The 27,006-nt window shown below is 52.3% G+C and overlaps 1 protein-coding gene across 2 annotated transcripts in view; it reads right to left on the bottom strand.

Annotated features, from left to right (window-relative positions):
- Positions 1-27,006, bottom strand: part of TOGARAM2 (TOG array regulator of axonemal microtubules 2) — a 48,548-nt gene that overhangs the window by 7,067 nt on the left and 14,475 nt on the right. The window contains exons 3-17 of one of the 2 annotated variants that reach the window (XR_012496297.1): positions 26,353-26,634; positions 26,042-26,253; positions 25,117-25,307; positions 21,406-21,452; positions 18,808-18,974; positions 16,140-16,290; positions 15,751-15,915; positions 13,433-13,586; positions 12,631-12,736; positions 11,398-11,633; positions 9,357-9,515; positions 6,036-6,153; positions 5,545-5,639; positions 3,076-3,268; positions 1,980-2,173 (exon numbers count right to left, since the gene is read on the bottom strand). Coding sequence is in view for 1 of the 2 variants with exons in the window: in XM_019735263.2 (XP_019590822.2) it covers positions 1,980-2,196; positions 3,076-3,268; positions 5,545-5,639; positions 6,036-6,153; positions 9,357-9,515; positions 11,398-11,633; positions 12,631-12,736; positions 13,433-13,586; positions 15,751-15,915; positions 16,140-16,290; positions 18,808-18,974; positions 21,406-21,452; positions 25,117-25,307; positions 26,042-26,253; positions 26,353-26,634 (2,493 nt within the window). In the remaining variant the exon portion in view is untranslated. Of the gene's footprint in view, positions 1-1,979; positions 2,197-3,075; positions 3,269-5,544; positions 5,640-6,035; positions 6,154-9,356; positions 9,516-11,397; positions 11,634-12,630; positions 12,737-13,432; positions 13,587-15,750; positions 15,916-16,139; positions 16,291-18,807; positions 18,975-21,405; positions 21,453-25,116; positions 25,308-26,041; positions 26,254-26,352; positions 26,635-27,006 lie in introns of both variants that reach the window. The other variant, XM_019735263.2, reaches the window with a different exon arrangement.

Raw genomic sequence — 27,006 nt, 5'->3', positions numbered from 1 at the left:
TATTGGGCTCCATCCCTTTGAGGCCAACCCCATTCCATCCCAGCCTCGTGCTGCCCTAAGGAGTAGAGAGGAAGACAGGTCCCCTCACACCTGCTCCATTGTCCCTGCACCAAGTGCTCCTGCTGATGGACCAGAGGCGGCATCGTCATCCAGACTCAAGAACACTCTGTCCCAGGAAGGAAGGAGAACTCTAGGTGTCTTCCTGGAAGCTGCGACCTGCCTCAAGTTGTGGTCAGATCACAAAAGCAGACCATCCCTGGGGCCCCTTTCCAGGGTTCCCGGCCCAGGTATGTACAGCAGGACCCCAAGTAGAGGGGACCTGAGTCATGTGGGCACGTGAGACACCAGATTCGACAGCTCAAAGCTTCAGAGCTCCCATGCACTCAAGGAGGCTGGCCCAATGGCAAAAAAGGGAAAATACCTGGAGAGAAAGAGTTAAAAGCTTCTCTCCCCAGACAAGAGTGCGTATCCTCTTCAAATAGCTAAAGCCTATTTCGCTTGGTGTAGGTTTTCCCAATAAATCCAGGGCCTGCAGTGACTTACTGGGAGACTTGGGTATTGGCAACAGCAATCTCACTTACCCAGAGCAGCAGTGAGAACAAGCCATAATTTAAAGCTGGATTTATATTATTTGTTCTACAGCAACATACTCAGCAAATCATAAATTCCTTCTGAGATGAAGAGAGGAAATTGACAATATTTATGAACTCGGGTGGTGGAGAAGGGCCTGGCCCGGCCTTTGATTTGTAACTGAAACTTCTCCTGGAGGTTCCAGCCAAGGACACAGTGCTGTCCCAGCACCAGGGAGCTGGGCTCAAGCCAGGGTGCAGGGATGGGGGGAGGAGTAGGTGTGCCAGGCGGGGCTTCCAGCCTCTCCATGAGGGTGCGGTGTGGGTACTAACGACAGGACATTGCCCTGTGCTCCTCAGGACATACGGCAGCAAGTCAGACAAAGACGGTTCTCATCCCGTAAGCTGTCTCACATCAAGGCAAAGCCGGTTTGTGAAAACGCATCATTCTACTGATTGGGGCATAAGTCTACATGTACTACGTCCTTACACGCGCCGGAGGTTTGAACTTGCACTTCAACCTGTGTACTAGATACCAAATATCCCCTTCCAATCATCCATGGAAGGATTGGAGAACAGAGGCAGATGCACCAAAAATCCCAGCTAATGTTTAAGAAGCAATGTGTGATCCTGCAAAGCCCATGTGGAACTGGGGACTCTCGCCTTTCCTGATGTCTCTCCCATAGATCCCTCCTTTTTTTCTTTTCATTCCCCGCTAAACCCCACTCCAATTTCACTCCCCACCCCTTACTCCAAATCCCTCCCACCTGAAGCCCTGGCCCCAAACAATCTTCCTAAAAGGCAACTCTCATCCATTCCACATCCAAAAAGCCGATGGGCTCCTGGCCTGACTCCTATGCCAGACCATCAAGGTGGCCTGCCACCCAGGCCCACCCAGCATCAGCTATGTCCTCTTCAACAGGCTTTCCCTACAGTCTCACCAGCATCCCTCCTGGTCCCCATACAAGCTACATTCACTACCACACAAGCCATCATTTATACAACTGAGAAAACTGTTGACAGCTCTTCCCAACACCTCCCTGGCCATCCTGACCCGTTTTTCCTTCCGTGCCCTGTTGTCTCACTCACTGTGGGGCTGTGTGACCCTGGGTGAGTCATTTATGTCACGTGTACTAAAGGAGGTAAGACTACATCATCTCCACAACTCCTCTGCTTCTTACCACCTAAGACACACAGCTGAATGTGACATGGAAAAGCTGCCAGCCAAGAACCTTGGAGGCGCTGGGCCACCCACCCCTGCCCTACGCTGCCTCTGGGAAAACGGTTAACCAGTGCCTGTCACCGCTCTGCTGATTCCCAAGCAGGACGGGTGGGCTCAACCTAGGGAGGCACTAGGAAGGGAGCCAGCTGCCCACGAGAGCCAAGCAGGAGGCACAGCAGGAGGCTCACCTAGACTGTCAATCATTGCATCGAGCGCTGTCACAGCAGCCGCGTAAATCCCAGAGTTCTTGGAGTTGAGGTTATCTGCCACGGCAATGAGAACAGAGAGCAGCATGGGGTGTAGGCTCTCTCTGACGAGGGGAACCATCTTGGCGAGGGCCTCCAGTGCCCACTGGTTCACTTTCTTGTTGGCATCCTGAAGCCTTGGGGTGAAAGCATCAAAGACCTATTGAGGGAACAGAAACCAAGAGCCCATGGAACCCAGGCTGGGCAGGGGCCCCACAGCCCAGCCACCCTTGGCAGGGATTCCTCCTGCATTCCCCGCAGCGGTCTTCCAGCCTATGCCAGAACATTCCCAGTGCTGAAGGACTCACCTCCTCAAAAGGGGGTGGGGGGCAGGAAGGAAGATTGACCACATGTTGAGCACTCATTGCATGCAAAGTATGAGAGCAGCTTGTTCAGTATTCTGCACTCTCTCTTTCCTGAAATGATCTTAGCAACCCACGAGGTGTGTGTTCTCATCCTCACTTTACCATTAAAAACGGAACAAAAACAGGCTGGAAGAGGTTAAAACTTGCCCAGATCACACAGCTAGTCAGAAACTGGGGTGGAAACACAGGTCTGCTGCTTTCCAGCCTGTGTCTGAGCTACTCTGCTGTGTGGAGAGACTGTCAGCAGCCTTGCTCCCAGAAGAAGCAGCCATCGGTCCTGGTTTCCAGCCTGTGAAAGGCCTGTGCCTACTCCTAACCCACCCGCCTGGCCCACCATTTGCTCTGCCCCTAAGCATCACGTGCAGAGCTAACCAGCAGCAGCCCTCAGCCACAGCAACCTCCACCTCTGCCCTCCTCCCTATAAATCTGCTAGAGGGATAAGAGGTGCCCAGTCCCCTCTGCGGTGCCTGGTGGGAGGCAGGGCCCTCACCCCCGCCAGCCACTGCCAGGTAGTCTTAGGGCACTACCGCACCTGGATAGCAAGTGCCTGTCATGCTCCCTTCACCCTGAGGGGTCTGGCACAGTGTCTAACACTATTCAGAGTTTTTCAAATTAAAGTTGCACCCACAGAAGAGAAACAGCTGTTGGGAGAGCAGGGGTGGGGCAGCACTCACCTGGGCCAGGTTGCTGGTGATAACATCTGGCTTGGCTTTGCAGTGCTCAAGGAGCCGCCCCACGCCTTCCATCCGAGACTGGTAGTCTTTGGCCTCCAGCAGCCGCATCAGCTCCCTCAGCTGCTCCACGGCTTCTGCTCCACCCCGCAGGGAAGAGCGCAGTCCCACCAGCCTCCGGCCACTGGGGCCGAGCCTACATGGAAGGAGCATCTGACCCACGCAGCCCCAGGGGATGCACACACCTCTTGTCCCATGCCCCGCCCACAGACAGGTGGGGCTAAGAGTGTCACCTGCAGCTTTGTCCACCCGCAGTGTCTCCTCCACCTGCTTTTTGGGAACACTGGCCTTGGGAATTCTGGAATCCCTTTTCCTTGGGGGACAACAATATGGTTGCCTGGAGTCCCATCCCCTTGTCAGAGGGCATAGTTCTCTCTTCCTGCCTTTTTTCTTTTTCCTCTCTCTCTTTTCAGAAGACATGTGAAGAACGGGAGAGACAGCTTAGAGTGAGGGATGGGAATCCATTGCTGACCGACTGGTGCACATTTAATTGAAGAGTGGGGCAAGATCTTGCCAAGTGCCTGAATCCTGACCCCTGCCTGTCTAAGCCCTGCTCACAGTCCTCCAGTAACTAGGGAAATTTAAGAAGCCCTGTTCTCCTATGCTGGGATCATACACCCACCATAACCTCCCTGGCCCGTTCCAGCCAGCAAGAGCTTTTTGAGCTCTTAGCCCCATAAAGACCTCTTAGCCCCACCCCAGGTCAGAGCCTGGGTCTTTGAGCTCAAGCCCTAAACCTAAGTCCCACCCAACAGAGCCCAGCACCATTCATTCCATCACTAATTTCTACATTCCACACTCTGCCTACCAAGTGCCAAGAGCTGTGCTGAGTACTGAGAACAAGGAGATGAGAGACGTGGCCTTTGCCCTATGGGGCTCACAGACCAATGCGAGACAGCACAGGTTGGACACCATGGGCTGACAGAGGACTAAAGAATGGGGACCACCTGTCCACCCAGAGGACATGGGGCACAGAGTCTCAGAGAGAACTTCTGGGAGAAGGTGACAGGTGAGCTGAATCTCGTGGACTCTCATAGAGTAAAAAGGCATATTCTAGTCTGGCCCAGTGGCTCAGGTGGTTAGAGCTCCATGCTCCTAACTCTGAAGACTGCGGTTCAATTCCCACATGGGCCAGTGGGCTCTCAACCACAAGGTTGCCAGTTCAATTCCTTGAGTCCTGCAAGGGACGGTGGGCTGCGCCCCCTGTAACTAAAATTAAACACGGCACCTTGAGCTGAGCTGCCTCCCGGATGGCTCAGTTGGTTGGAGCACGGGCTCTTAACCACAAGGTTGCCAGTTCAATTCCTCGACTCCTGCAAGGGATGGTGGGCTCCGCCCCCTGCAACTAAGATTGAACATGGCACCTTGAGCTGAGCTGCCGCTGAGCTCCCGGATGGCTCAGTTGGTTGGAGCACATCCTCTCAACCACAAGGTTGCCAGTTCAACTCCCACAAGGGATGGTGGGCTGCGCCCCCTGCAACTAGCAATGGCAACTGGACCTGGAGCTGAGCTGCGCCCTCCACAACTAAGATTGAAAGGACAACAACTTGACTTGGAAAAAAAAGGCCTAGAAGTACACACTGTTCCCCAATAAAGTCCTGTTCCCCTTCCCCAATAAAAAAAAGTATTTAAAAAAAATAAAAATCAGCTGGCTATACTTGTGTGAGTCTATTTCTGAAAAAAAGAAAAAAAACCACCACCAACAACAAAGGCATGTTCTGGGTGCAGATGGTACTGCATAAGACAAAGGGACAGCAGAAGCAAAGGCACAGTAGAAAGAGAGAATGTAGAGGGGCAGGAAACACGAGTGGCTCTGGTCTGGTTGAGAGAGGATGCATGGGAGAGAGAGCAGGAAGTTACTCTTGAAGAGGTGGGCAGCGGCTTCCGTGGGGTCCTTGCTAAGGAGTTCACATGTGGCCCTCCCAGAAGTTTCAGTTTGGGGCACAGGAGTGAACGTTAGACTCCTGCTTGGTTTCTACCTCCTCCTGGCACCCACCCTCCAGCTCCTTAGCCCACTCCTTCTCATCTGTTTTTGTCCCAACTCTGCCTCTAAACTAGTCACTTGCTGGTCACCCTGAGGGTGAAAGGATCTGCTGCTCTCAGAGAACGGAGAAATGCCGAGCTCACCCAGATAGCCTGACCCACAACAGGTCCCACCTATACTAGTGGAATTGCACCCCCTCGGCCAAGACTGCAGGAACCCACTTCCACTGGCAGGGGCTCCTGAGCCCAGGATTTGGTGTCCCTGAGATGTGCGTGAGGGAACACGTCCTATACATTTTCCCACTAGTGCTGCAGACCCAACTAGGACTCAGCCATAGCGCCAGTCCACACTCCCTCCCAGAGCCATCACTGGCTGCCTTCATCGACAGTCTTGGATGTGGAGCCCCAGAGAGACAAGAGCAGCCATACCTGTCCTCACCTGGCAGCTCATTCTCACACACCACCAGACTCCTCGACACCTTGCGGCCTTTGGCAGATGGAAGTTCATCACTATCTTCTATTCCCTTGAAAAATACATATAGAACTTGAGTCAAAAGGAGTACCCTCAGGGGAACTGCCAGACACTCCAGCCTAGACCATAACAGCAGAATAACCTCTTCCACCTGGAAGAGCTTCGGAGGACACTGTCAAGTCTTCCACAGGATTGGTAGTCTGGGCCAAGTAATGGGGGTCAAGACCCCCATTTCACAGATGGAGGCATGGAGACCCAGGGAGGCTCCAGGGACACGGGCAGTGAGGGGTCTGAGCACAGGGGCAGGAAATTACGTTTATCCCACCTGGCAGGTGTCATCAATGAAATAACAGCCTCTGGGGTACGCCTCCCACCCCGACCGGCATGAGGGCTGCCAGGCTCAGCTCTGGTCCCCCACCCCCGATGACCCACTCACGCTCCAACTCACCCGCTGTTTAATGGCCGCCATGACCTTCCGCAAGTCATGGGACGGGAGGGCCTGCTTCAGGAAAGCATCAAACTTCACATTCGACATCAAGATAGTCACCATCTTCCGGCCATAAAACCTGCCACAGGGAGAAGAGCAAGATGAAGAAACAGCCACAGAGATGCAGCATGAATTTGCTTTACAATTTTATGTAGTGTTCTGATGACAGTAAGCGAGTTTTTAATACTTTTTCTAATCATAACAATAATCGCTAACCAGTTAAAAACTAGATTCATAAAAGAATAACCAACATCCATACACCCATTACCAAGAGAAAACCACTATTACATTTTCATATGTGTTCTTATAGTCTTTTTTCCATGCACCTACATTTTTTAGTTGATATCAGAATGTGTATACAACTTGTATCCAGCTTTTTTCACTTTATCATTAATCATCTTCCTGTGTCATCCTTTTTAATGGCTACGTAATATATTGCTGGATGGCTACACCAAAATGTGCTTAATTTTTTTTTTTTGTATGGGAGATTTAGACGTATTTAGAAGTCTGAGGAAGGGTGCAATAGGGCAGTAGAGGAGGGAGTGGTCAACGCTTCCTGGTGAATAGTGGTGGGTGAAGAAGGGGATCAAGGAAGGCTTCACAGAAAGGTGACCCTTGGGTTGGGACTCAAAAAATGAGTAAGGGACAGGATTAGGGAGTGATCCTGTCACAGCGGGACAGGATTGGGGAGTAAATGGGAGGCAGGGAGCCATTCTAGGGTCAGTTGGAGAACAGCGGGCAAGACTGGACTCAGAAAGAGAATAGGCAGGAGAAGAAGGTGGGACCAGTTTAGGGAGATGGGACTGAGTTGGGCTTTAGCCTGCAGGCAACGGGAAGCTGAGGAAGGATCATAGCTTCACTTTAGTTAAATTGTCTCTGGCAGCAGTGTGGAGGATCTTTGGGGACAAGGCTGGGGGCCAGGAGAGCTATAGGGGGGCCACTGTAATAGTCCAGGCAAGAGACCATAAAGGCCTGAACCAAGGCAACAGAGTGGGGGTGCGAAGGGATGATCAGATTCAAGAGCTGCTAAGGAAATTGAAACTGCAGCACTTGGTAGATTGGAAGCAGAGCATAAAGCATCGAGAATGATCATATTTGCTTAACCTACGGCTTTATTGATGGTAAAATGTACCATTAATTTATTTTCCACTAAGGAAAAACAGAAAAAGAAAACACTGGCAATGTTCACTGCTTTCAGTGACACTGCCTCGTGTGTGAAGACGACCCTTTTCCGTGCTGTCTTAGAAGCAGAAGGCAACATTACCTGGGGGTAGTGTCCTTCCTTAGGCCACGTAAAGTACTCGGAGGTTGCTTTGCAAGACAACGTAGAATTTCGGTCATTCCTTCAATGACGAGTGTTCGCATTAATACCTAATTTATACCCCGCCACTATTCCCATGCCTTTTCTCATATGCAACAACTTTTCATTTAAATGCCGAGTAAGAGTGCAATATTTCTAAGACATTTTAAATGGCAATTAAACTCAACAATTCCCCACAGAGCATCCTTGGTGACTTCTTAAAATAAATATAAAAGGCTAACAAGCAAAGAAAGGCTCACAGTGTAGTTCCTGCAATGCAAAATTTAATTCAAAGATTTATACTATGAGCAACAATGACCACGTTAGCCAATGTGCAGATAATAAAACCTAAGTCATAATTGCCGCCTGGCTAACAGCAACTGTGAGAGGCCTCTGATTATAAGATATTAAAGTGTAGGGAGGAAATGTGTCTTAGAATCAATGAAGTGTGAAATTCCCCATTTTGCATCTTAGATGCCTCAGTAAATAATAGTGACTTTTAACAATAGAGAGAACAAGTCTGGAGAAGCAGGTTTGGGGATAAGGCCGTGAGTTATCTAGGGACAATTTACACTGAAGATGACAGCTGGGCATCCCCATGATGGGTTCTATGGCGGCATCAGTGATGTGGGACTGAGAATGTGTGAGCAGGGCCAAGAGGTTGGGAAGCATCAGTGTACTGTGGCTGCAGCCACGGGAAGTGATGACACAGCTCAGGGAAAGCCACAAGAGCGGGAGGCAGGAGGGAGGCGGAGGAGCAGCAGGCAGGAGAGCTGCTGGCTATGCCTGGCCTGCATAGTGGACATGTGCCCCGACCGCAATCCTGCTCCTGGGCATATTTCAAAGACATTCCCCCTGGGCTCCATCGGGGGCCCGTACAGTGTCGGGTGCAGCACTGTTGCAGTGAGGAAGGTGGGAGAAATGGCATGCATTGCATCCCGCCAGGGCATACCCTCAGACTGTCACCGTGAATGCCCAGCCTGGGATGCAACACAGAACACAGTGTGGCGGTGCCCTCAGAGCTGCATGAGGTGTGGTGCGGTCTCCAGACATGGTGATAACATGCTGTGAACTGAGAAGTGTGATTAACTGCACCCCAGCCGGAGGTTTTAAAGACAATCAATCAGAACCTATCACTCTCCTGCTAAGAACCATCTAATACTGCCTCATGCTTCTACTAAAAAATCCTCCAGTGGCTTCTGGTCACACACAAACCAAAATCCTAACTCCTGACCAGGGCCCATGAGGCCTCCCTGGCCGGGCCCCGCCCACCACGGCCATCACTCACTGCTCCCCCAGCCTATCCTTTCTCTTCCTTGAACACCAAGCTTATTCCCGTCCAAAGGGCCTTTGGACCATTTCCTTTGCCTGGGGCGCTCGCACCCAGATCCTCAAAGAGCTGGCTCCCACCAGCGATCAGGTCTCACTTGAAATGTCACCTTTAGAAAGATCTCCCCCAACTCTCAGTCTAAAGTAGCCCCACCCCATTCTCCATTACCTCTTTTTTCCTCTCTATCTTTTCTCTGTATCTCAAATTATCATAATTATTTATTTGTTTATTATTCGTCTACCCAATAGGAGGTAAACTCCAAGACAGCAGAAGCCTAATTTTTCATTCACTGTCATATCCAAAACAATGAAAAGATGGCTCATTAAATGTCTATTGTTTAAAAAAAAAAAAATGAATAAGTGGTCTTTGCAGAGAGTGGAGCTGGGAGGCGCAAGAACAAGACCAAGACCAAAGCGGCGAGAAAGAGACTTGAAGGTGAGAAAGCGCAGGTGGGAGCGCCAACCATTCCCTGAGTGGGACTGGCTATGAGGCTGGGGAGACATGGGACCACAGCTGTAAGGAAAGGATGTGGCTTCTATCTAGTTGTCCCCCGGCATGATCCAGGGAAGCCAGGGCCCGGAGGACTGGCTGGCTGCCTTCTCTGGCCAAGGCTGGCCAGGTGAGCAGCCCCAGGCCCCTGGCCCTGCATTACCTGGTGTCCTGGTTGGAGTCCTGGGCCAGCCTCACCAGGTTGTGCACCAGCACATCTGTGCTGTCCCTGGTGCCCGACAGAAGCTTCTCGGCACCTATGTGCTCCAGGACAGCCGACAGGTGCTCAGCAGTGCATTTCCGGACTAAGGGGTTTCGATGGCTGAAAAGAAACACAATCACGGTCAAGAGCTCAGTCGAGGAATGAGGTGTGGGGGTGCCCAGACTGGCACACATGGACCTACAATTGTGTATCCATGTTTCATGCCTGTCGCAGCATGAATTCTATCCCATGTGGACGAAGGGGAACCTTTGAGGAAAGAGCAGTCACGTCCAAACAATAGAAATCAGGATGATGACAGCAAGAATGGGACAGGGAAGAAAGAGTGAAGCCACTTGGTGCTGCCCACATACACCTGTGCCCGCCGTTCTCTGTACCTTCCTGAACTTGGAGTCTGCCTTTGTCTGAATGCATTTCCCCATGCTTTCTCCTCCTGGAAAGATCCCACCTGGTCAACATATCCTCTGCCTTCCCTAGCCCCAGGCAGATCGAGATGCTCCCTGGGGTAGCACTGTCCCTGTCCCCTGGGAGGTATAGGCTGCAGTTCCCAGGGAGTGGACACCTAGTCTCCCTCTCAGCTGAATCCCCAGTGCCCACTGGTGCCTGGCATATGCCAATGCTTAGTGGAAGCTTACTGCGCATGCGTTGAGCTGAACTGAGACAGGAGGGAGGGACAGGGGCTGATGGGTGATTTGGTAGCTGTAACGGGGGAACCTGAAATCTTCCAGAAGACACCCATCAGGATGTCTCCTCTCCCTTTTTCGCCTATTGAAGCAGGGCCTGTGTGTCCCCTGCCCCTTCCAGTCCATCTCAGTGGAACACAAAGGGAGACCTCTGGGCTCTCCCTACTCAGTGTGGTCCCAGGACCAGCACCTGAGTCAGAATCTGCATTTTAGCCAGATCCCCAGGAAGTCAAGGCCCCCCTGACACACCTGACCCTGGTTCCTGAGCAATGACCAGCTGTCACAGGTTGTCGTGAGCAGACCCTCGGTGCCACACACCCTACCGGGCACCTTCAAACCATTATCTCTTGAACTCCATAAGCTACTATTATTGTCATCTGGCAGGTGAGGAAGCTGAGGCAAAAAGGGAGGAATCCAGGAAAAAGTACAGTTAACTTCTCCCAAGTTAATAATAGCCCGGTAAGCACTTGATGAACGTTAGGTAGAGGCAGGCATTGTTCTAAATGAACCAATCCATGTACTCCTCACCACGTTATTATGATCCCCATTTTACAGATGAGAAAACTGAGGCACAGGACAGTTAAGTAACAATTTGGGATGTGAACCCAGGCAACCTGGTTCCAGAGCCCCTGCCCTTTGCACTGGACTGTGGTGCCATTAGCAAAAGCCTGGGGCTGCTCAACACACCCCGCCCTGCGGTCTGTCTGAGAAACCTCCCTGCCCAGAGTTATGACTGGTTTACTGAGGCTGAGAGTTGTTTTGCCTGTGGGAGAAAGGACTTGAGAAATGCTTTTGGTTTTGCTTTTGGTTTGGGTTTTTATGTAAAGGGAAAGCAAATCTGGCTGCAGAAAAGCTCCAGTAGTAGCCAGTCCTTTCCTCCTTTCCAAGAGAAGGCCAAGCTGTGCCAACTAAAGGGTGAGATTTTGTGCCTTGCTCATCTGACAGCCCAGATTTCATCAGAAAGAAATGCCCCTCCCCTGGGAGAGGGGCAGGAGCTCCTCAGACTGCCTCTGCAGCCCTGTCTCCAGGGACGTTACATGGCCACTGTGAGCTCCCCAGGCTTTAGCAGAACAAAGCACCTTTCCCTACCAGCCAAGGCTCTGGGCTGCCCTTATTTCACCTCATCACCCCCCCGCCTGGCCCAGGAAAGGAGGGAGAGAGGCCGGCCAGGAAGCAGGGGTCTTTGTCCCCTGCTGAACTTTTGAGGAACTTGCTCCACACCCCCTCCCATCCCAGGGCTCCTCCGTTTGCCTCACCTACCTGGACCATTCCCACCCCTCAGACAACTGGCCACCACATACTAGATGCCTGCCGAGGTGAGGGCCACCAGGGAGCGAGCAGGGGTCACGTGCTCCACCATGGCCCCCAGGGACCGGTTGGCCGCTCTCTGGATGAACTCGCTGGTGTTCCCCACTTTCTGGAGCAGGCAGCGGGCAATTTCTTCAGCTTCCTGGTCCATGTTCTTCTTCAAGGCCCGGAAGAGGTCTCCCAGCGTGCTGATGGCCAAGCGGGACACCTTGGAGCGGAGGTTGGTGACCTTGGAGAGAGATGAGAGAGGACCCTCCAGGACCGCTGGATCTTGCCAAAGGCTCCAGAATATACCAAGAATGGGGCACTGTACCACCCTCTTCTGCCACCTTCACCCTCGCACCAGGCCTAGGCCTGGCCAGGCTGGAACGAAAACCTTGCAGAAGCTCTGGGCAAAACAGCGCCATTAAAAAATTTTTATTATTGCTGCTGTTGTCATATCACAATTACTAATTCCATCATTATCATCTGAAATTTGTATAATACTTTGTCTTCAAAGTACTTTCACAAATAATGTTCAGCTTGATTTTCACAAGGCCCCCCACTAGAACAGTCTATTCCCAAGGGGTGGGGGAACCATGGACCCCCACCTGTAATAAGATGTATCTTACTGCCAATTGGGCTCCGCCTAGGCCGAGCCCCAGCCCCCTGGGAGAAAGGGCTTAAGAAATGCTACAACTGTCCTGGCATTTTGAGTACAGAGGACAATGCAGGGCTGTGACATAGAAATAAGGAAACCCCAGGCCTCAATCTTCCAATCTGAGAAATGGGTGGCTACTTACCACCTCACTGGCTGAAGTCTGAAAAATAAGCTAAGGATGCCCATGTTCCAGGGAACCATGGGCCCCTCTGCGGCCACTGTGTGGCCTGCACTGACCAACAGCCCCAGGGAAGGGGGACTGACTGGAGGGTGGGGCAAACTACATACCATGTTTCCCCGAAAATAAGACCTAGCCGGACCATCAGCTCTAAGCGTCTTTTGGAGCAATAATTAATATAAGACCCGGTATCATATCATATATCATATCATATCATATCATATCATATCATATCATATCATATCATATTATATTATATTACATTACATTAAAGACCGGGTCTTATATTAAAATAAGACCAGGTCTTATATTAATTTTTGCTCCAAAAAACGCATTAGAGGTGATGGTCTGGCTAGGTCTTATTTTCGGGGAAACACAGTAGAACACGGTCTGTTTGGGAGGCCTTACCTCCCCAGTCACGGCCAAGGACACATCATGCAGCCTCCCAGTGAGGACGTCCGAGTGACAGGCCGCCAGGCGCCGGATGCTCACCAGGCCCTTTTCTTTCATCTGCCTGAAAAGCAAGGCCAGGCCCTGTCACAGGCAGGTGGGGAGGGAGGAGCCCTGCTCTCTCTGTAAACCAGGGGCACCCACACCACCACCCTCCCCCTCACCACAGTAGGGCTCTATTCAATGGCCCTGAAGACAGGGTTTCCTGGTTTAACACCCAGCCTCAAATCCTAACAGTCCAGCAAAAGCCATTTTATGGCTCACCCTCACCAAGAGGGAAGCCCATCCCCATGACCTGGGCCCATGCCTGACACAAAGCCAGTGCCTTCAACAGAAGGTACTTGAACGTGAGGCCTGCAGACGGGAGGGCTTCCTGCAAGTGTCTGGACCCTGGTCATTGTGTTGCCCACGACTGGATTGCGTGTCGGCTAGTACAGTGGTAGGAACACTGGGGGCAGATTGAACTTGATCTAGAGAAATGAAGGGCTGTGACCATCCCAAGACACCCTAAGGAAATGTGGAGCCAAATTTCCACTTGCCCCTCTTGGCTCTGCTGTGCCACAGAGCAGTGCCCAGGGCTGTTGGAGGTCGCAGGGCAGACACAGGAGGCTGGACTCTCACACACACACAAATACACACACACACACTCCTCCTTCCCTGGGACCAGTCCTAACAGGGGGAGAGAAGGGCAGCTGGGGGGTAGGAGCCATTCTGAGCTCTCCCCCGGCCACAGCCCACGAAGGGGAAGGTGTCAGCTCACCAGTCACTACGGTCGAGGCACTGGAGGGCATCCATCAACCCCAGTTCTGGGTTTGAGAAAGGCCTCAACTCCTTAAAGCCTCGAAGATCCATCTCCTCGTCCTCTTCTTCCCACTCGGGAGACACCAAAGTAAGCACTGCAGGTAATGAGTTAGCTGCAGTCACAAAAAAAGAAAAGAAACATGGCAGCTTTCACCAGGAGAACCCAAGGCTTGGTCAGCAGCTCGGAGCCCACCATACAGGGCACCAGGGAGAAAGGACTGGTGAGAGCTGAAAAGCCAGCGCCTGAGCTCTGCTCCCTGGGGAGCCACAGAGACCACCGAGCTCTACCTTTTGTTGACTTTTTGCACTTCTGCCTTTGCCCCCCTTATTATTACAAACAAACTGGCCTGTGATCTGCTGCTGGATGTCACGTGACCTAGCCCACTGAGCCAGTGATGCACCCCCAACCCGGCCCTCTCTGTGGTTGGGGTCTGTCCAGGAATGACTCCCCTGCTCACTTTGGTGGCCCTCTAACCTCATCCCCACCCAGGAGCCTGTGGTATTAGCTTCTCCTCCTTCCATCGTTTGGTTAAGTTGTCCCCAGGCAGGTAAGCGATACAAAGGCCAACAGCCAGAGGAACCAGGGGACAATGAAAGCAGCAAGGAGACAATCAATGTAGCTTACTGGCACCCAAGGGGTCTAGATGTGGCCACACTTGTAGGAACCGACAATAAGCAGGGATATTCAAAAACCAGATCATGTTTTCTAGGCCCTCCTTCCTTGGGGACAGATGCTAGAATTAGAAAATCCTAGAACAGGAAGTCAGTTTAGAGGCCGTCTATCTCATCTAATGCCCTAATCACACAGTTGAAGCACCAGAGGCCCAGAGAAACTAGCTCCCCCACCCCCCAACAGTCCCTCAATTCCTCTGGCAGCACAGCCAGGACAAGAAGGTCTCCTCTGAATCCAGAGCTCTCACTGCCACCTCTCACTTCATCTCCACTGGCACGGTTTTCACTCTGGCGTACCCAGGAGGAGGTCCTGTGCAAATCTGAGTTGATGGGCCGTCCTTTACTTAAAGCCAAACACAAAGATCTCATTTCTACATTCTCTCCTCAGCGCTGCCATTGGAGCAAGAGTCACTAGCCAGTCTTTGTCCCTATAGGCCATCATCACCTTGCGTGACCTTGAGTGACCTTGAGTCTCTGGGTCTCAATTCTTCTGTTTAAAATGAGTGGATTAGATAGGTCAATATTTCCCAAGTATCAACCATTCAATTACCAGTTTCACGGTTTTTTGCCGTATCTCTTAATTACCTGTGCTTTTATTTATATGATGTTTCTCTCGAAATCAAACCACTTTTTAAAGCCTACATAAGTTGATTTTAAAGGGAAACTTTTGCAACTACCATAATCAATTGGTAAACTAATATTATTTGTCATAGAATATGATACTTACAGTAAATATTTACAGTAAAAGAACATTAGAAACTCTAGCTATACAATTACAGCCAGCTTCTGATGTCTCAGACCGGAAGGAAGATCCCTTTGTTTAAAAAGGATATTCACAAGCTTAAAGAGGAGCTAAAGACTAGCAGCAAATGAAGACTTTCTGCCTGATGGAGTCAAAAGCCTAGAGAGAGGATGGAAAGGAGGTGGGTCGATATTACTCCTGGCACAACAAACAAGGCTCTGTTCTACTGTCATTGTCCTACCACATCCTACACTTAAACTTGGAACCACGTTGGTCGTTTTCAAATGTCCCTTAGTAGCAAAATCTTTTTAAATGAAATCTCGCAGGGACACCCAGTGTACAAAAAGGTGGGGCAAAATAGACGTTCCTCTGGGAGAACAGGGACAGCGCCTCCGTTGTCCCTCGGTACCTTTCTGAGTGTCCCACAGAAACTTTGGGTCCTCGGACCCTAGTCTGTACCCAGGACTATCCAGCCACCACATTTTATGAGGCAACATGTGGGAACCCAGGGCCTTCCCAGAATCCCTTCTTCCTCCTCCCAGTGTTTCCAGCTCCTTCCATGGATGCTATTTCCCAGCATCTGTGGTCCCAATGCACTGGCAAGTCCTCTAGGACATGTCACACAGGCTGGACACAGCTGCCCAGCCATCCACAATTCCCGTTGTGATGTCCTGGGTTCCCAACCTGGCCCACAGGTGCTCTTGACTCCCAGACTCTGTTCCTCTTTCTGGCGAGGTGACCACACCTCAGGCTGCATCAGGCAGAAGCAGAGCAGCTGAGCTCACCTTTGCCAGGCCCCAAAGCATCCAGAGACAGCACAGTGAGAGGGACACGTGCCCCCTGCCAGCCGGTCCAGGACCCACCTGAAGCATGGCGGGCAAAGCTGGGCTCCTGCTTGCTGACGGGGATGCTGGGCAGTGAGGCCCGGGTGGCCCGCTTCCTCAGGGTGACACCTGTGTTGTTTCTGCGTGGGCTGCTCAGCCCGGTGGGTACAGACAGGGCTCTGCTGCCCCGGAGAGGAAGGAGGCCTGTGGAGGCAGAGGAAGCCCTAGCATGGAGTCCGTCCAGTCTGTCCCCGGCCTGTGTCCTCCTTTGGTCATGGGCCCAAGAGTGGGCTGTGACAGAGCAAGCATGGCTCCCTGTCCAGTCTCAGGATAGGGAGGGTGCAAGCTGTGGCAGCCTCTCTTTTGGCCAAGGTGTTGGCTAAGAAATCTCCCCAGCCTGAGGGAATCCTGCCCCAAGCACCCAGCACCTTCATTCATCAAGGTCCTCCGGGTGGCCAGGCTCTGGGACTCGAGCTCCCACTCTCTCTCTGGCTCCTTCGCCCTCCGGAACAACTCCGTCTCCTTCGTCTGCTTCAGCCGCATCTTCTCCTGGGCAGACTTGGAGATGGTGACCTGGATCTGCGCAAGGTCAAGGCAAAGTCCATTACCCTTGGGGACCCAACTGTGCTTTCTATACTTTCATTCATTCAGTGGCTCAGACATGTGAAGGTCTCCTGTGTGCCAGTTGCCGTTCTGGGAGTGAACAAAAATGACAAAGTCCTCGCTCCCAAAGAGCTGCCATGGAATGGAGACACCAGGACAGAGAACAAACTGACCCGTCTCCAACATCGGGCGATATGTGCCAGAAGGAAAGTAAGGGACAGAGAGCGACAGGGCTCCTGCTTTAGGTAGGAGGGCCCCGGGGGACTGGCCGAAGACGTGAGGGTAGGTAGACACATAAATGAAGTGAGGGAGCAGGCTATGCAGCTTTCGCGAAGTGTTCTAAGCAGAGGGAATGGCGAATGCCAAGGCCCTGAGCCTGGAGTGAGCTGGGTGTGGTGGGGGCAGAGAGCAGGACCCTGGCTGGAGCGGCCCAAGTCAGGATGGTAGGACACAGGGTCGGAGGCAGGAGGGTGGGGGCCGGAGCAATCGTCCGCTGGGCCCTGGGGTCCATGGTGAGGACTCGGGCTTTTCCTCAGAACAACAATAAGCCACTGAAGGTTTGGAGCAGAGGAGTGACATGATCTGACTTCCATCTAGGGAGGGGATTTGCTAGGTGTCGTGTTTTATAACTTATTTTGAAAACATTTAAGACTCACAAGAAGTTGCAAAAATAGAACCAAGGGTTCCCACGTGATGGGGTGATGGGATTTGCACTAGGAGAGCGGGAATGGGGACGGTAGAATGGTCAGTCCTGAAATGTGTCAAAGGAGAGCCCACTGCTTTGCTAATGTGTGAGGTGTGGGATGAGAGAGAAAGTGGGGGCAAGCATGGGCCCAATAATTTAGGCCGGAGCAGCTGGAAGGCTGGAGTTGCCTTTTATTGCCACTCACTGAGAGGGGACACCAGGGAAAGAGGTGTTGGGGGAGTACGGTGTCAGCAGTTGAGTTTTTGACAAGGTAAGTTTGAAAGATAATTAGATACCTAAATGGGATGGTGAGTACTAATATATATATATATATATATATATATTTACATATTTATATAATTTAACTGCTTCTTGAGGTCGAGGGAAGGCCTGGGCTGGAGAGGGACACTTAGGGGTCCTCGGCGTATAGATGGCACTTAATGCCATGGATCAGGTCACAGGCGTCAGTACGAATGGACAAGAGCCCAGAGGTCTGAGCCCTGGGGGCCTCTGGTGTGCAGAGATCAGGGAGATGAGGAGGGGCCAGCGAAGAAGGACTAGGAAGGAGCGGCCCCTGATGTAGGCTGAGAACCAAGAATGAAGCCATCCCGTAGCAGGTGGGGAATTCGGGGAGGAGGAGCCACAAAGGCGGCTGCTGGGTCAAGTTAGAAGAGGACTGAGATAGGCTGTGCCTGGCAGGTGGCGGTCATCGGTGACCTCAATGTGGGCCGTTGCAGTGGGGCGGTGGGGACCAAAGCCTGACTGCAGTGGACTCAGGAGAGAATGGGTTCTAGTTTTTCAGAGAATTGTTCTGGTTTTGTTTTCTTAACATGAAAGAAATAACAGAGCTAAGACGCTGATAGGAACAATCCAGTTTCAAGGAGAATACCACTGATACAAGAGAAGGAACAAACGCTGGAGGTGGGACATTAGATGGATTGAGCTAGAACCATAGGAGATGGCGTGAGCGAATGGGATGCTTGCCCTTGAGATGCCGGCGGGGGTGAAGTTACCTGGCAGTGCCAAGGTCTGTGGTATGAGCATGGAGGTGAGTGGCTAAGGTGAGGAGGGGGAGGCTCATTTCACAGCACCAAACTCTTCTTCCTTACGTTCATGGTCTGTCACACTCATGGGAGCGGGAGGACTGTGGCCCTGGACCTTATTACCATCGTCACCAGTCCTAATAGGACACGCACATAGCAGGCCTCCAAGATGTTTCCTGCACTTTTATATCTCTGTTTCAAAGAAAGAGCATTAAGTCCCCATAACAGTGACTCCCGGCTTTCCTAAATTCATCCAGACCAGGGAAGAGCATCATCTGCGCCAAGGTCACCTTAGAAGTGCGAGCTATTTGTCAGCCTGTCAAGCAGAGCCTTTGGCTGATCTGTCTCTGAGTCAGCTGCCTCCCGGTTGCTATCTTGGGTGTTGGCTCAAATTACTCGGCTTGGTTCACCTAAGCCCCTCTGCTCTCTCCCCCACATCCTGCTTCCTTCCGAACCACGTGTGACCTCCTTCTGCCCTCCCTTCCTCCCTCATCTCTGCCCTCAGCTCCTCACTGCACTGCTTCCTCCACTTAGTCCCCCTCACCCTCATCCTTCCCCTTCTCTCTGTTATTTCTCTTCTTTTCTTCAGCCTTCTCCCCAAGGCCACCTATGGGTTCTAGCCTTATGTACTAGGGGAGCTGCCTTGGGCCTCTTCCTTGCTTTCCTCAAGTTGGCCCCACACTTGTATATTTCAAAAAACAGGCTTGTGTTCAGCCAGTGGTCCACTCTGACCCCGGCTTCCTCTTCCCCTCGCATTCCAGATACCTTGGTGCTGCTCTCCTGCTGGTCCTCTGCTTTTAGCAAGGAATGGGCTTCTTTGGCTTGGCCAAAGGAGAAGGCTGTCAGTGTAGGAGCAGACTGAGATGCAGGCAGAGCAGGCTTCTCAGGGGCAGCAGATCTGTCTCTGACGGGTGGGGCCAAAGGTTTTGTTTCTGAGGAGTCGAGAACAAGAATGGAGCTGAGGATATCCAACACCCTGAAGCAGCAGCCGTCCCTTTGGGCTGTCCCTGTGACCCTGTGACCCTGTGACCCTGTGGTCGGTGTCACGTTTTACTGCCTAAGCCTCTACCTCAATTCTTCTACCCAATACTTCCTGGATGGAGAAAGACACAAGTTAAATTTACTCCATAGAGATGCACTGGCAGGCACAGAATGGGCTGCCCAAGACCAATATCCTCCTCCTTTCATCCATCCATCCATCCACCCACCCACCCATCCATCTATCCATCCATCCATCCATCCACCCACCCATCCATCCATCCATCCAACAATTACTGTACATCTTATTCTGATATAGGGAAGGGGAGGGGGAAAAGCTGAGCAAGAAACAGGGTCAGATCTGTTATCTAAGATATTTCCTGGGAATATAAATTTATCTTACCTGGGAGGTACCTCAGGAAACAAAAATAAATAAAATGAGCCCCCTGACCGTTTTTTTACCACCATGCACCTATCTGAGACTATGACACAGCATGAAGGGACTAGAGAACTAAGTAACGCTAATCTCCTCCTCTCATTTTAAAGGCAGGAAAGCTGAGACCCAATGACCCTAAGGGCTCTTGTGATTGATAAAATATAACGTCATTTCCAAATTGCACCAAATCCATAGTATTTCTGTCATTCTATAATTTTCCCAATCAAATGACTTTAAAACTCCATGTCTGATTATGGAAGCAGAGCAGGGGTAGGTTCATTGGGGGTTTTTTCATTCAAGAAATGTTAGCCAGGTTCTCCTGCTCATAAAGTTTGGAGCTCACCATCCTTGGATGGACCTAAAAATCGGGTCCACTGGGATGGGGGCCACCATCTGGGACTGCCTGCGGCTGGAAAGGGCATCTGAGGCTGGGCCCCTGGCAGGGCTCCCAGGTCACTCTGGTCCTCTGCCCGGCCGATGCCTTCTGTGAAGGTCTCCTCTACTTGGTGCTGGGAGCACCCAAGGCCCTGGAGAAGGTTCAAGAGCCAAAGAGGAGGAGGATATGGAGAAGTTTCCATCTGCCCAAAAGTAAGAGGTGGGGCAGAGGGCACAGGTGTCCAGGTGCCAGCTGACCAGGGCAAGGACGGCAGGAATACCACAAGGTTTGGGGAAGCCCTCAGCTTCAGACAAGACCTCATCAGCCCCCTGCGTACCAGATGCATTACACGTGGGAGGCAATGTGACCCCCGGTTGACAGCTAGAGGGTCAGGGATTCCTGTAAGGACTTGGCTATTTTGTATCCTCCCCCCTCCTCACCTACACCTCTAAGACACACCCTAGAAAACCTTGTTGGAGCAGAGCCTGCCCAACCAGCATCAACGAGTCAGGCAGATGAGGGAGAGATTGTGGACTGGATGTCCTGCCTCAAACCTCCACACCGGCATTGTGGCTATTAAGGGCTGGCTATTAAGGGACACTCAGGGTGCCAGCGTGCGTCACACCAGACGCCTGAGCTCACCCCGCCGTAGCTCAGCCTGGGACGTGAGGGAGACACAGTTGCCACAGAGGTTTCTGTGCCGGACCTGCCTCTCAGGCTCAGCTGTACATCCTGACCCTGGGGCCTCCTGGGCAACAGCCCGCCCCTTGCTGCCTGACCCACCTGCTGAGCTGATTACATAGTAACCTGCTGGGGCTGGACTAGGAGGCCGCCCCTCTTGCTGGTTAGCACAGCAGCTGCCTCCAACCCCCACGGCCTGTGGCCAGGCACAAGGTGCTCTACCCAGGTCCCCTCACCTACCCTGCCCCGGGCTCAGCTTCCAGTCAGCCCACCAGCCTCTCCACAGTGAGGTCATCAGGCCCAAGAGCCTCCTCCCCCCTATTCTGAGGCCTCTCTGTGCCTCGGCCTCCTGCCTGGCCCCCTGCCTCACTTCCAGCCCTGTTGTCTCTATTTCCTGACACTGAAACCTTCCGGGACCGGCCGACTTAGGGATTTGTGGGATATGATTTAACTTCTCTCTCTGTCTGGCAAGGAATACTCTCCTCTACTTGCTTAAAATAGTGCAGAAGCAGCCGCACTATTCTGTGGAGAGCGCCAGGTCTGGAGCCATGTAGGCCTGAGTGCAGATGTGATGGGGCTGGCTGCCTTCCACACTCTGCGACCAGGAGAAGGTCCAGCTCTGAGCCTCAGTCATCCCTTTGTCAGTCCAATGGGGACAGCGCCTTCTCTCTCAGCTGGGTCGTGGTGAAGCTACACACACTGGTGCCAATCAACATGCACAGGGACAGGCCACTAGCATGGCACAACAGGTGGCATCAGCTTCCCTGTTGTAAAATGAGGGGCTTGGTTGGAGAGCTCTCAGGTCTCCTCTGGCCCTAATTCTGATCCCATGACCCAGCCCAGGAACCCAAGAGTTGAATGACAAATGAGGGTGCATATAGAGAGTACATACCAAGAGATTTAGGGGTCTTCTCCCGAGGCCCATTCTCCCGAACCAATCTTAAAAGAATGGAGGAGAAAAAGCACCATGAGAGATGGCAAGGGAGACATGCTGCTGTGAAGAGCCCAGGGTAGGTCACTCAAGGATGGGGTGATGGCCGAGGTGGGCGACACGGCAGAGGGCACTGTGGGTGGCCCTGTAAAGAGGCTCTTGGCCACGGGTTCAAAGCTGCAGGAAATGCAGCTCCTTCTGCAAACTCAGGGGCAGGCAGAGTGTCCAGACACAGCTCTGAGCCCATTTTTTGGCTGCACAGCCCCTTGATTCTGGGGAAGCTGGTCTCCACATGGAAACTGTTATCTTGAAAGAAGCCCCGTCCCCTGCTGTGCCCTGCAGCAGATAAGTGGTAAATATCCCCCCACCTCAGAGCAGACAGAGTTCAAGTTCTCCAAACTGCCCCAGCCCTGGAGAGCTCTAAGACCCCCAAATTCCTCCTCCTCTCCTTAGTAATCCCCTCTCCCCTGCGCCCCCTCCCCTGCCTCCAGGGAGTCTAGATGAATTGACCCCCTTTGCTGCTGATGGGAAATCCCCACTGTGTGTCCTAGAGCTTCAAACCTAAACAACCCAGAGGAAGGGAAGATGGGCATTCCTGCATTGGTGTTTTCTTTCTTGTTTTCAATTTAATTTTGTTTTTTTAAATTTTTTTGTTTGTTTTGTTATTTGCAAAATAGGTAGCACCATTTACTCATTGAACAGATATTTCTTAAGGGCCTACTATGTGCCGACACTGTTCTCGGTGCTGGAAGGCAAGTATCCATAGCACAGACGACAATCCCTGCCCTCATGGAGCTTGCACTCCCGTGAAGAAAAGTTATGCGTTATCCAACATGGATTTTCTCTTCTCGGTGGGGAAACGCATAGACATCAGAAGCTACTGGGGCTGATAGAGTAGGAAGCCACAACAAAAGGAATGGGACACAACATCCTGTGCTCTGGTCTCAGAGGATTCACTCAGCAGAATGATTCAGGCCTGGGAGAGCCCACTTCAGTAACTGCCCAGATCCCCCTATCCCAGGGGACAGTGGAGGTCAGGGGGACTCTCTGGCTCCCTAAATGTCTCAGTCACTCCTCCTTCACATCTCTCCCTCTTCTCTATCTTGAAATGTCTCCCACAGCCTTCAAAACTCAACTCAGCTCTCACCTCCACCAGGAAGTCTTCCCAGCCTGGAGGTCATTTTCCACTGGGCCCCCCAGAATGACGGGCAGCCTTCTATCTTAGCACTTACCTCACTGGACTCTGATTCAATGGTTTTCTTGTAAATCTCTCTTGTGAGTGCCTAGAAAAGACACTGTCTGGACTGGCTTTGTTTTTGCAGCCCCTGGCAAAATGCCTGGCACATAGTAGGTGCTTAAAGCTTTTAAGTGAGTAAATGAATGAATAGATGGATGGATGAATTAATTAAGTGGTAATGGAGTCTTCTTCCCATGTATGCTTTAACATTCCAAGTTAAAAACTAGAATGAGGTTTAAATAAAAGTTGAACAAAGCAGTGAAAGGGGTGGCCAGGCAGTCCACAGACGTCACGTAGGAGGCACAGAGAAGGTGCTTCAGTCCCTGCCACCCTGAGGAGGGCAGGGAAGACCTCAGACATAGAGCTGGGGCTGGTGGAACTGAAGGGGGGCGCAAAGGTGAATGGCTGGTGCTGGGGCTGCACGGACACAGGAGGGGAGGTGCCCCATGGCTTGGCACATGCACAGTGGGTCTGGAGCAGTGGCAAGGTTCCCACAGAGCAGCACAGGAGGAAGAATGTGGAGTGGGGAGCTGGGGCACCTTGAAGGTCAGACCAAGGAGACTGACTCATCTTTAAGCTGCTGGTTCCAGGAAGTCAATTAAGGTGAAGTACATGGGAGAGGTGTGTGGGGTGGGGGGATGGGGGAGTGAAAACGGAACATTAGACTGCAGGGCCTAGGGCTGCCAGGAGGCAGGGTAAGAGCTATGGGGGAGACCAAGAGGGGGCTAGTAAGTGCAAACTGAGAGGAAAGGCAAGGGCAAGAGAGGGGTGGGAGCTTTTGTCTTTTTCTTGTTTTTTTTTTAAGAAAGACCTGATGGGATGTACAGATCTGCTAGGAAAAAGAGCAAGAGTCCAAGATGATCAAAGAAATTTGAAGATCAAAGAGAACGCGGGCGCTGTGGTAGAAATCAGGAGGTCGTGGGAAGGTAGCAGCTTGGGAAACCGGTGCTCCGTGGTGCTGCCCTGATGGTGGCACATCCCGCTCCCTCTGACACTGGAGCTGCACCAGCCATGAGGACACTGGGGACGCATGGAGCTTGAGTCTGGGGAGACCTCAGGGCAGAGCAGGGGATGTGGAAGTCTCCCCTGCCTGTGTGATCTTGGAAACCACCTGCATAGCTAAGATCCAAGGGGAGGACAAAGATATGGAAGCAAAGGGCCCCGGAACAAATTTCCGGAATGGCCACATGTAAGAGATGGATGAAAGAGGGTGTACAGGAAACTGCCTGGAAGGTGGAGAAGCAGGTATAAAGTCAGGAAGGCGAGGAAGGAGAAGAGTTCAAGGGCATCAACAGCTCAAACAATGCAAAAAACCTAAGAGCAGTGAGATGGGAGGAAAGGCCACGGGTCTGGGATCAGAGTCATTCCAGCCACCGAGCACGCCCCTCAGAGGGGAGGATGAGGCAGCCGTCCAGCAGGAAAGGAGGAGGGAGTGTTCAACGGGGAGGAAGCAGAGTTGGTGGAGCAGGCCACTGAGAATCGAGCCGAGTTCAAACGCAGGAGCAGGTCCACCGACAGGTTCCCGTGCTCCAAGAGGGTTGGGAAAGATGTAGACATGGGTGCAGAGGGAAGGCAGCATGGGAGACAGAGAGCACGAAGAGCTTGCGAGAAATGGAAGAATCCACTACTTCAGGCCCCAATGAAATGAGAGAGAAATAAGTCCCAGCAGGAAATCGACCATAAGCTGTGCTGGGTGAGCCAGGCCCACAGGCTGTGAGCTAGCGTTCTCCCTCTCCCTCCCTCTCTTTCTCTCTCTCTCTCTATCTATCTCTCTCTGTCTCTCTGTCTCTCAGTCTGTCTCTCTCTCTCTCTCTCTCTCTCTCACACACACACACACACACACACACACACACACACACACACACACACGCTTGCTCAGACATCAGTCTGCACTGACCACAGAGCTGTGCTTCCATCTGCAGAGCGCCTTCTGTCCCACTTACACTCCATAAACCCAAATTCATTACAACACAGCAATCCTCTAGCCCACTGATTCCCAACCTTCTTTTTTTTTCTGGATATGAAGACCTTTTTTAAGTTTGTGGACTACTACTCCTCCCACCTCAAACATACATGATGATGCTTGTATTTTTAGTACCCATTCATCAAGAGAATATATAATAACAAAGCGCTATCTATCATGAATTCAATAGAGCTTTAAAATACTTTGTATTTTATTCATCACCGCAACAACCACACACCAGGAAACTGGTAGGCGATAGAGGCGGAGGCCTTGGGGGGAGTTAGGGATCAGAGCAAGGCCGCAAAGCTGCAGCCTTCCTGGGTCTGTGGCTTACGGTGGGGATCCTGCCTGTCACGCGCCCAGGCCCCCAAAGCTCTGCCCCAGCACTGAGGTGCAGCTATGGGATGCCAAGTAGATCTTGGGGGGATAGAAGGAGAGAGGACTGTAAGGTGGTTGGCTTAGGGCTGCTTACCGTGTTGTGGGGGCTCTCAGGCCTGTGAGGACATCCTGGTCTGGGGCCAAGAGGCTGGGAAGGGAGCCAGGTGTGCAGGAGGAGGTCCCAGTGGGCAACCTGGCCTTTGGGATGGGGGGGATCACAATGCCCCCCAGTGACTTTTGCATCTTCTGGTCACTGCGGTGCAGGTATTGACGTGAGGTCTGCACCTGGGAGGGGAGTTGGGAGGAGAGTTCTGGTCCAGGTACACACTCCCCCCGGATGCTCACCTCCCAGGCCCCTCACAAAGGGTGGTCCCTTCTATCAGGAGCCACTCGGTCAGCAGTGCTGAGAAGCATCTCTTCCCAGCCACACAACCCTGGGACCCCCAAAAGCTCATTGTTTCCTCATTACTCCAGGTGACAAGACAGGTATGGGGTCCCCTCACCTCTGCTCCAACCCCCTTTGCTGTTATTATTATTTGTTTCTGTTCTTCTCCTTTCAGAAAAATCCTAGAACATCAGAGCTGGGAGGAATCTTCAAAAACATCTGGTCCAATCCGCTCTTTTTATAGATGTGCAAACTGGAGCCCAGAGAGGGGAGTGACTTAGCCAAGGTCACACAGCCAGTGAGAGGCAGAGTGGAAACCACAGCCTAAATCTCCTGAGTCCTCACCCAGCATTCTTTCCCCCCTGCCACACTCCCTTGCCTAAAATGGAAAGGGTCAGAAGCGTGAGGAATTCTGGAACATTTAGACCAGAGAAGGCCAGATGGTCACACAGACTCTGCTTGAGCAGGAGCACAGCACCTCTGAGATGAGATGAGGGCCCTGAGCCCCTCCCAATGCCAGACCTGAGGGCAGCGCCTGAGACACCTGTGGAGAAGCTCAGGGCTCAGGAACAGGGGCTGATAAAGGACGGAAGGATGACAGGGAGCCAGGCTCAGAGCAGCAGGGCCTCCTCACCTCCTGGGCTCTGGGTCTCCTGTCCTGAGGCCCCTGAATGCTCCCTGGAGGGTCCTGGCACTTCTCCTTGGCTCCACTGGCCTCGGGGGTAGTGGGCATGCTCTGGATGGGAGGCATCGGCCTGGGCAACCTCAGCAGCCTCTGAGAGGTAGCCAGGGGGATGGCACTCCTCAGGGCAACTCCTTTGGGGCCTCCCCCAGGATCCAGAGAGGCTGCATGAGGTGGGGATGGGGAATAAATTAGTTTCGGGAGCTTGGGGAGTGGGAGGTAATCCAGAGGCTGGCCTGGGGTGGGCTGGGCCCAGGGTTTACCTCGGGAGGATGCGGCCGCGCCTTCTGACAGTCTCCTTTTCTTCAGCTTGTCCTTGATCTGGGTGGTGTCCCGGGCCACACTGCTGGCCTCTGACTCTAGCAAGGGGAGGGGCACCAGGCACTGGGACCCCTGAGACAGGGCCCCAAGGTTTCTGGGGTGGCCATTCCTGGCCTGCCAGCTCTTCAGAGGAGCATCCAGCTTGAGGCTGCCAGGGTCCCCATGTGCACTCAAGAGCTGTGACGGCTTCTCCAGCAGGACATTCGGTGTTGGCTGAAGGGAGGCTGAGGGAGACAGAGGCAAGAGCGGCTTGGCACACAGAGCCCAGGGTGGCTCCAGGCACCAGCAAACTCTTTGGCACTGTCTCCTTGTGACAGTCAGCCGCTTGCAAGGTGAATCCCAGTCATTCATTTCTTCAGTCAGTCCTTGGGTCGATTCCTTCATTCAACAGCACCTAGGAAGCACCTGACCTCAACGAGGTACTCAGCGGGGGAAAGGGGGAATTGATATGCAGCTCCATCACAGCACAGCTGAGAGGCCACAAATACTTAGGGAAGGCTTTCTGCCCAGGGACCACCCTCCGCCAATCTCCAGCATCCAACCGATTCATTCCTATCACTGAGCACCTGACATATACCAAACGCAGACGGGAAAGA

This window comes from Rhinolophus sinicus, linkage group LG05, assembly GCF_036562045.2.
Source record: "Rhinolophus sinicus isolate RSC01 linkage group LG05, ASM3656204v1, whole genome shotgun sequence".
NCBI classification, from domain to species: Eukaryota; Metazoa; Chordata; class Mammalia; order Chiroptera; family Rhinolophidae; genus Rhinolophus; species Rhinolophus sinicus.
Note: the sequence above shows the minus strand (reverse complement) of the source record. Positions and strands in the feature narration are given on the sequence as shown.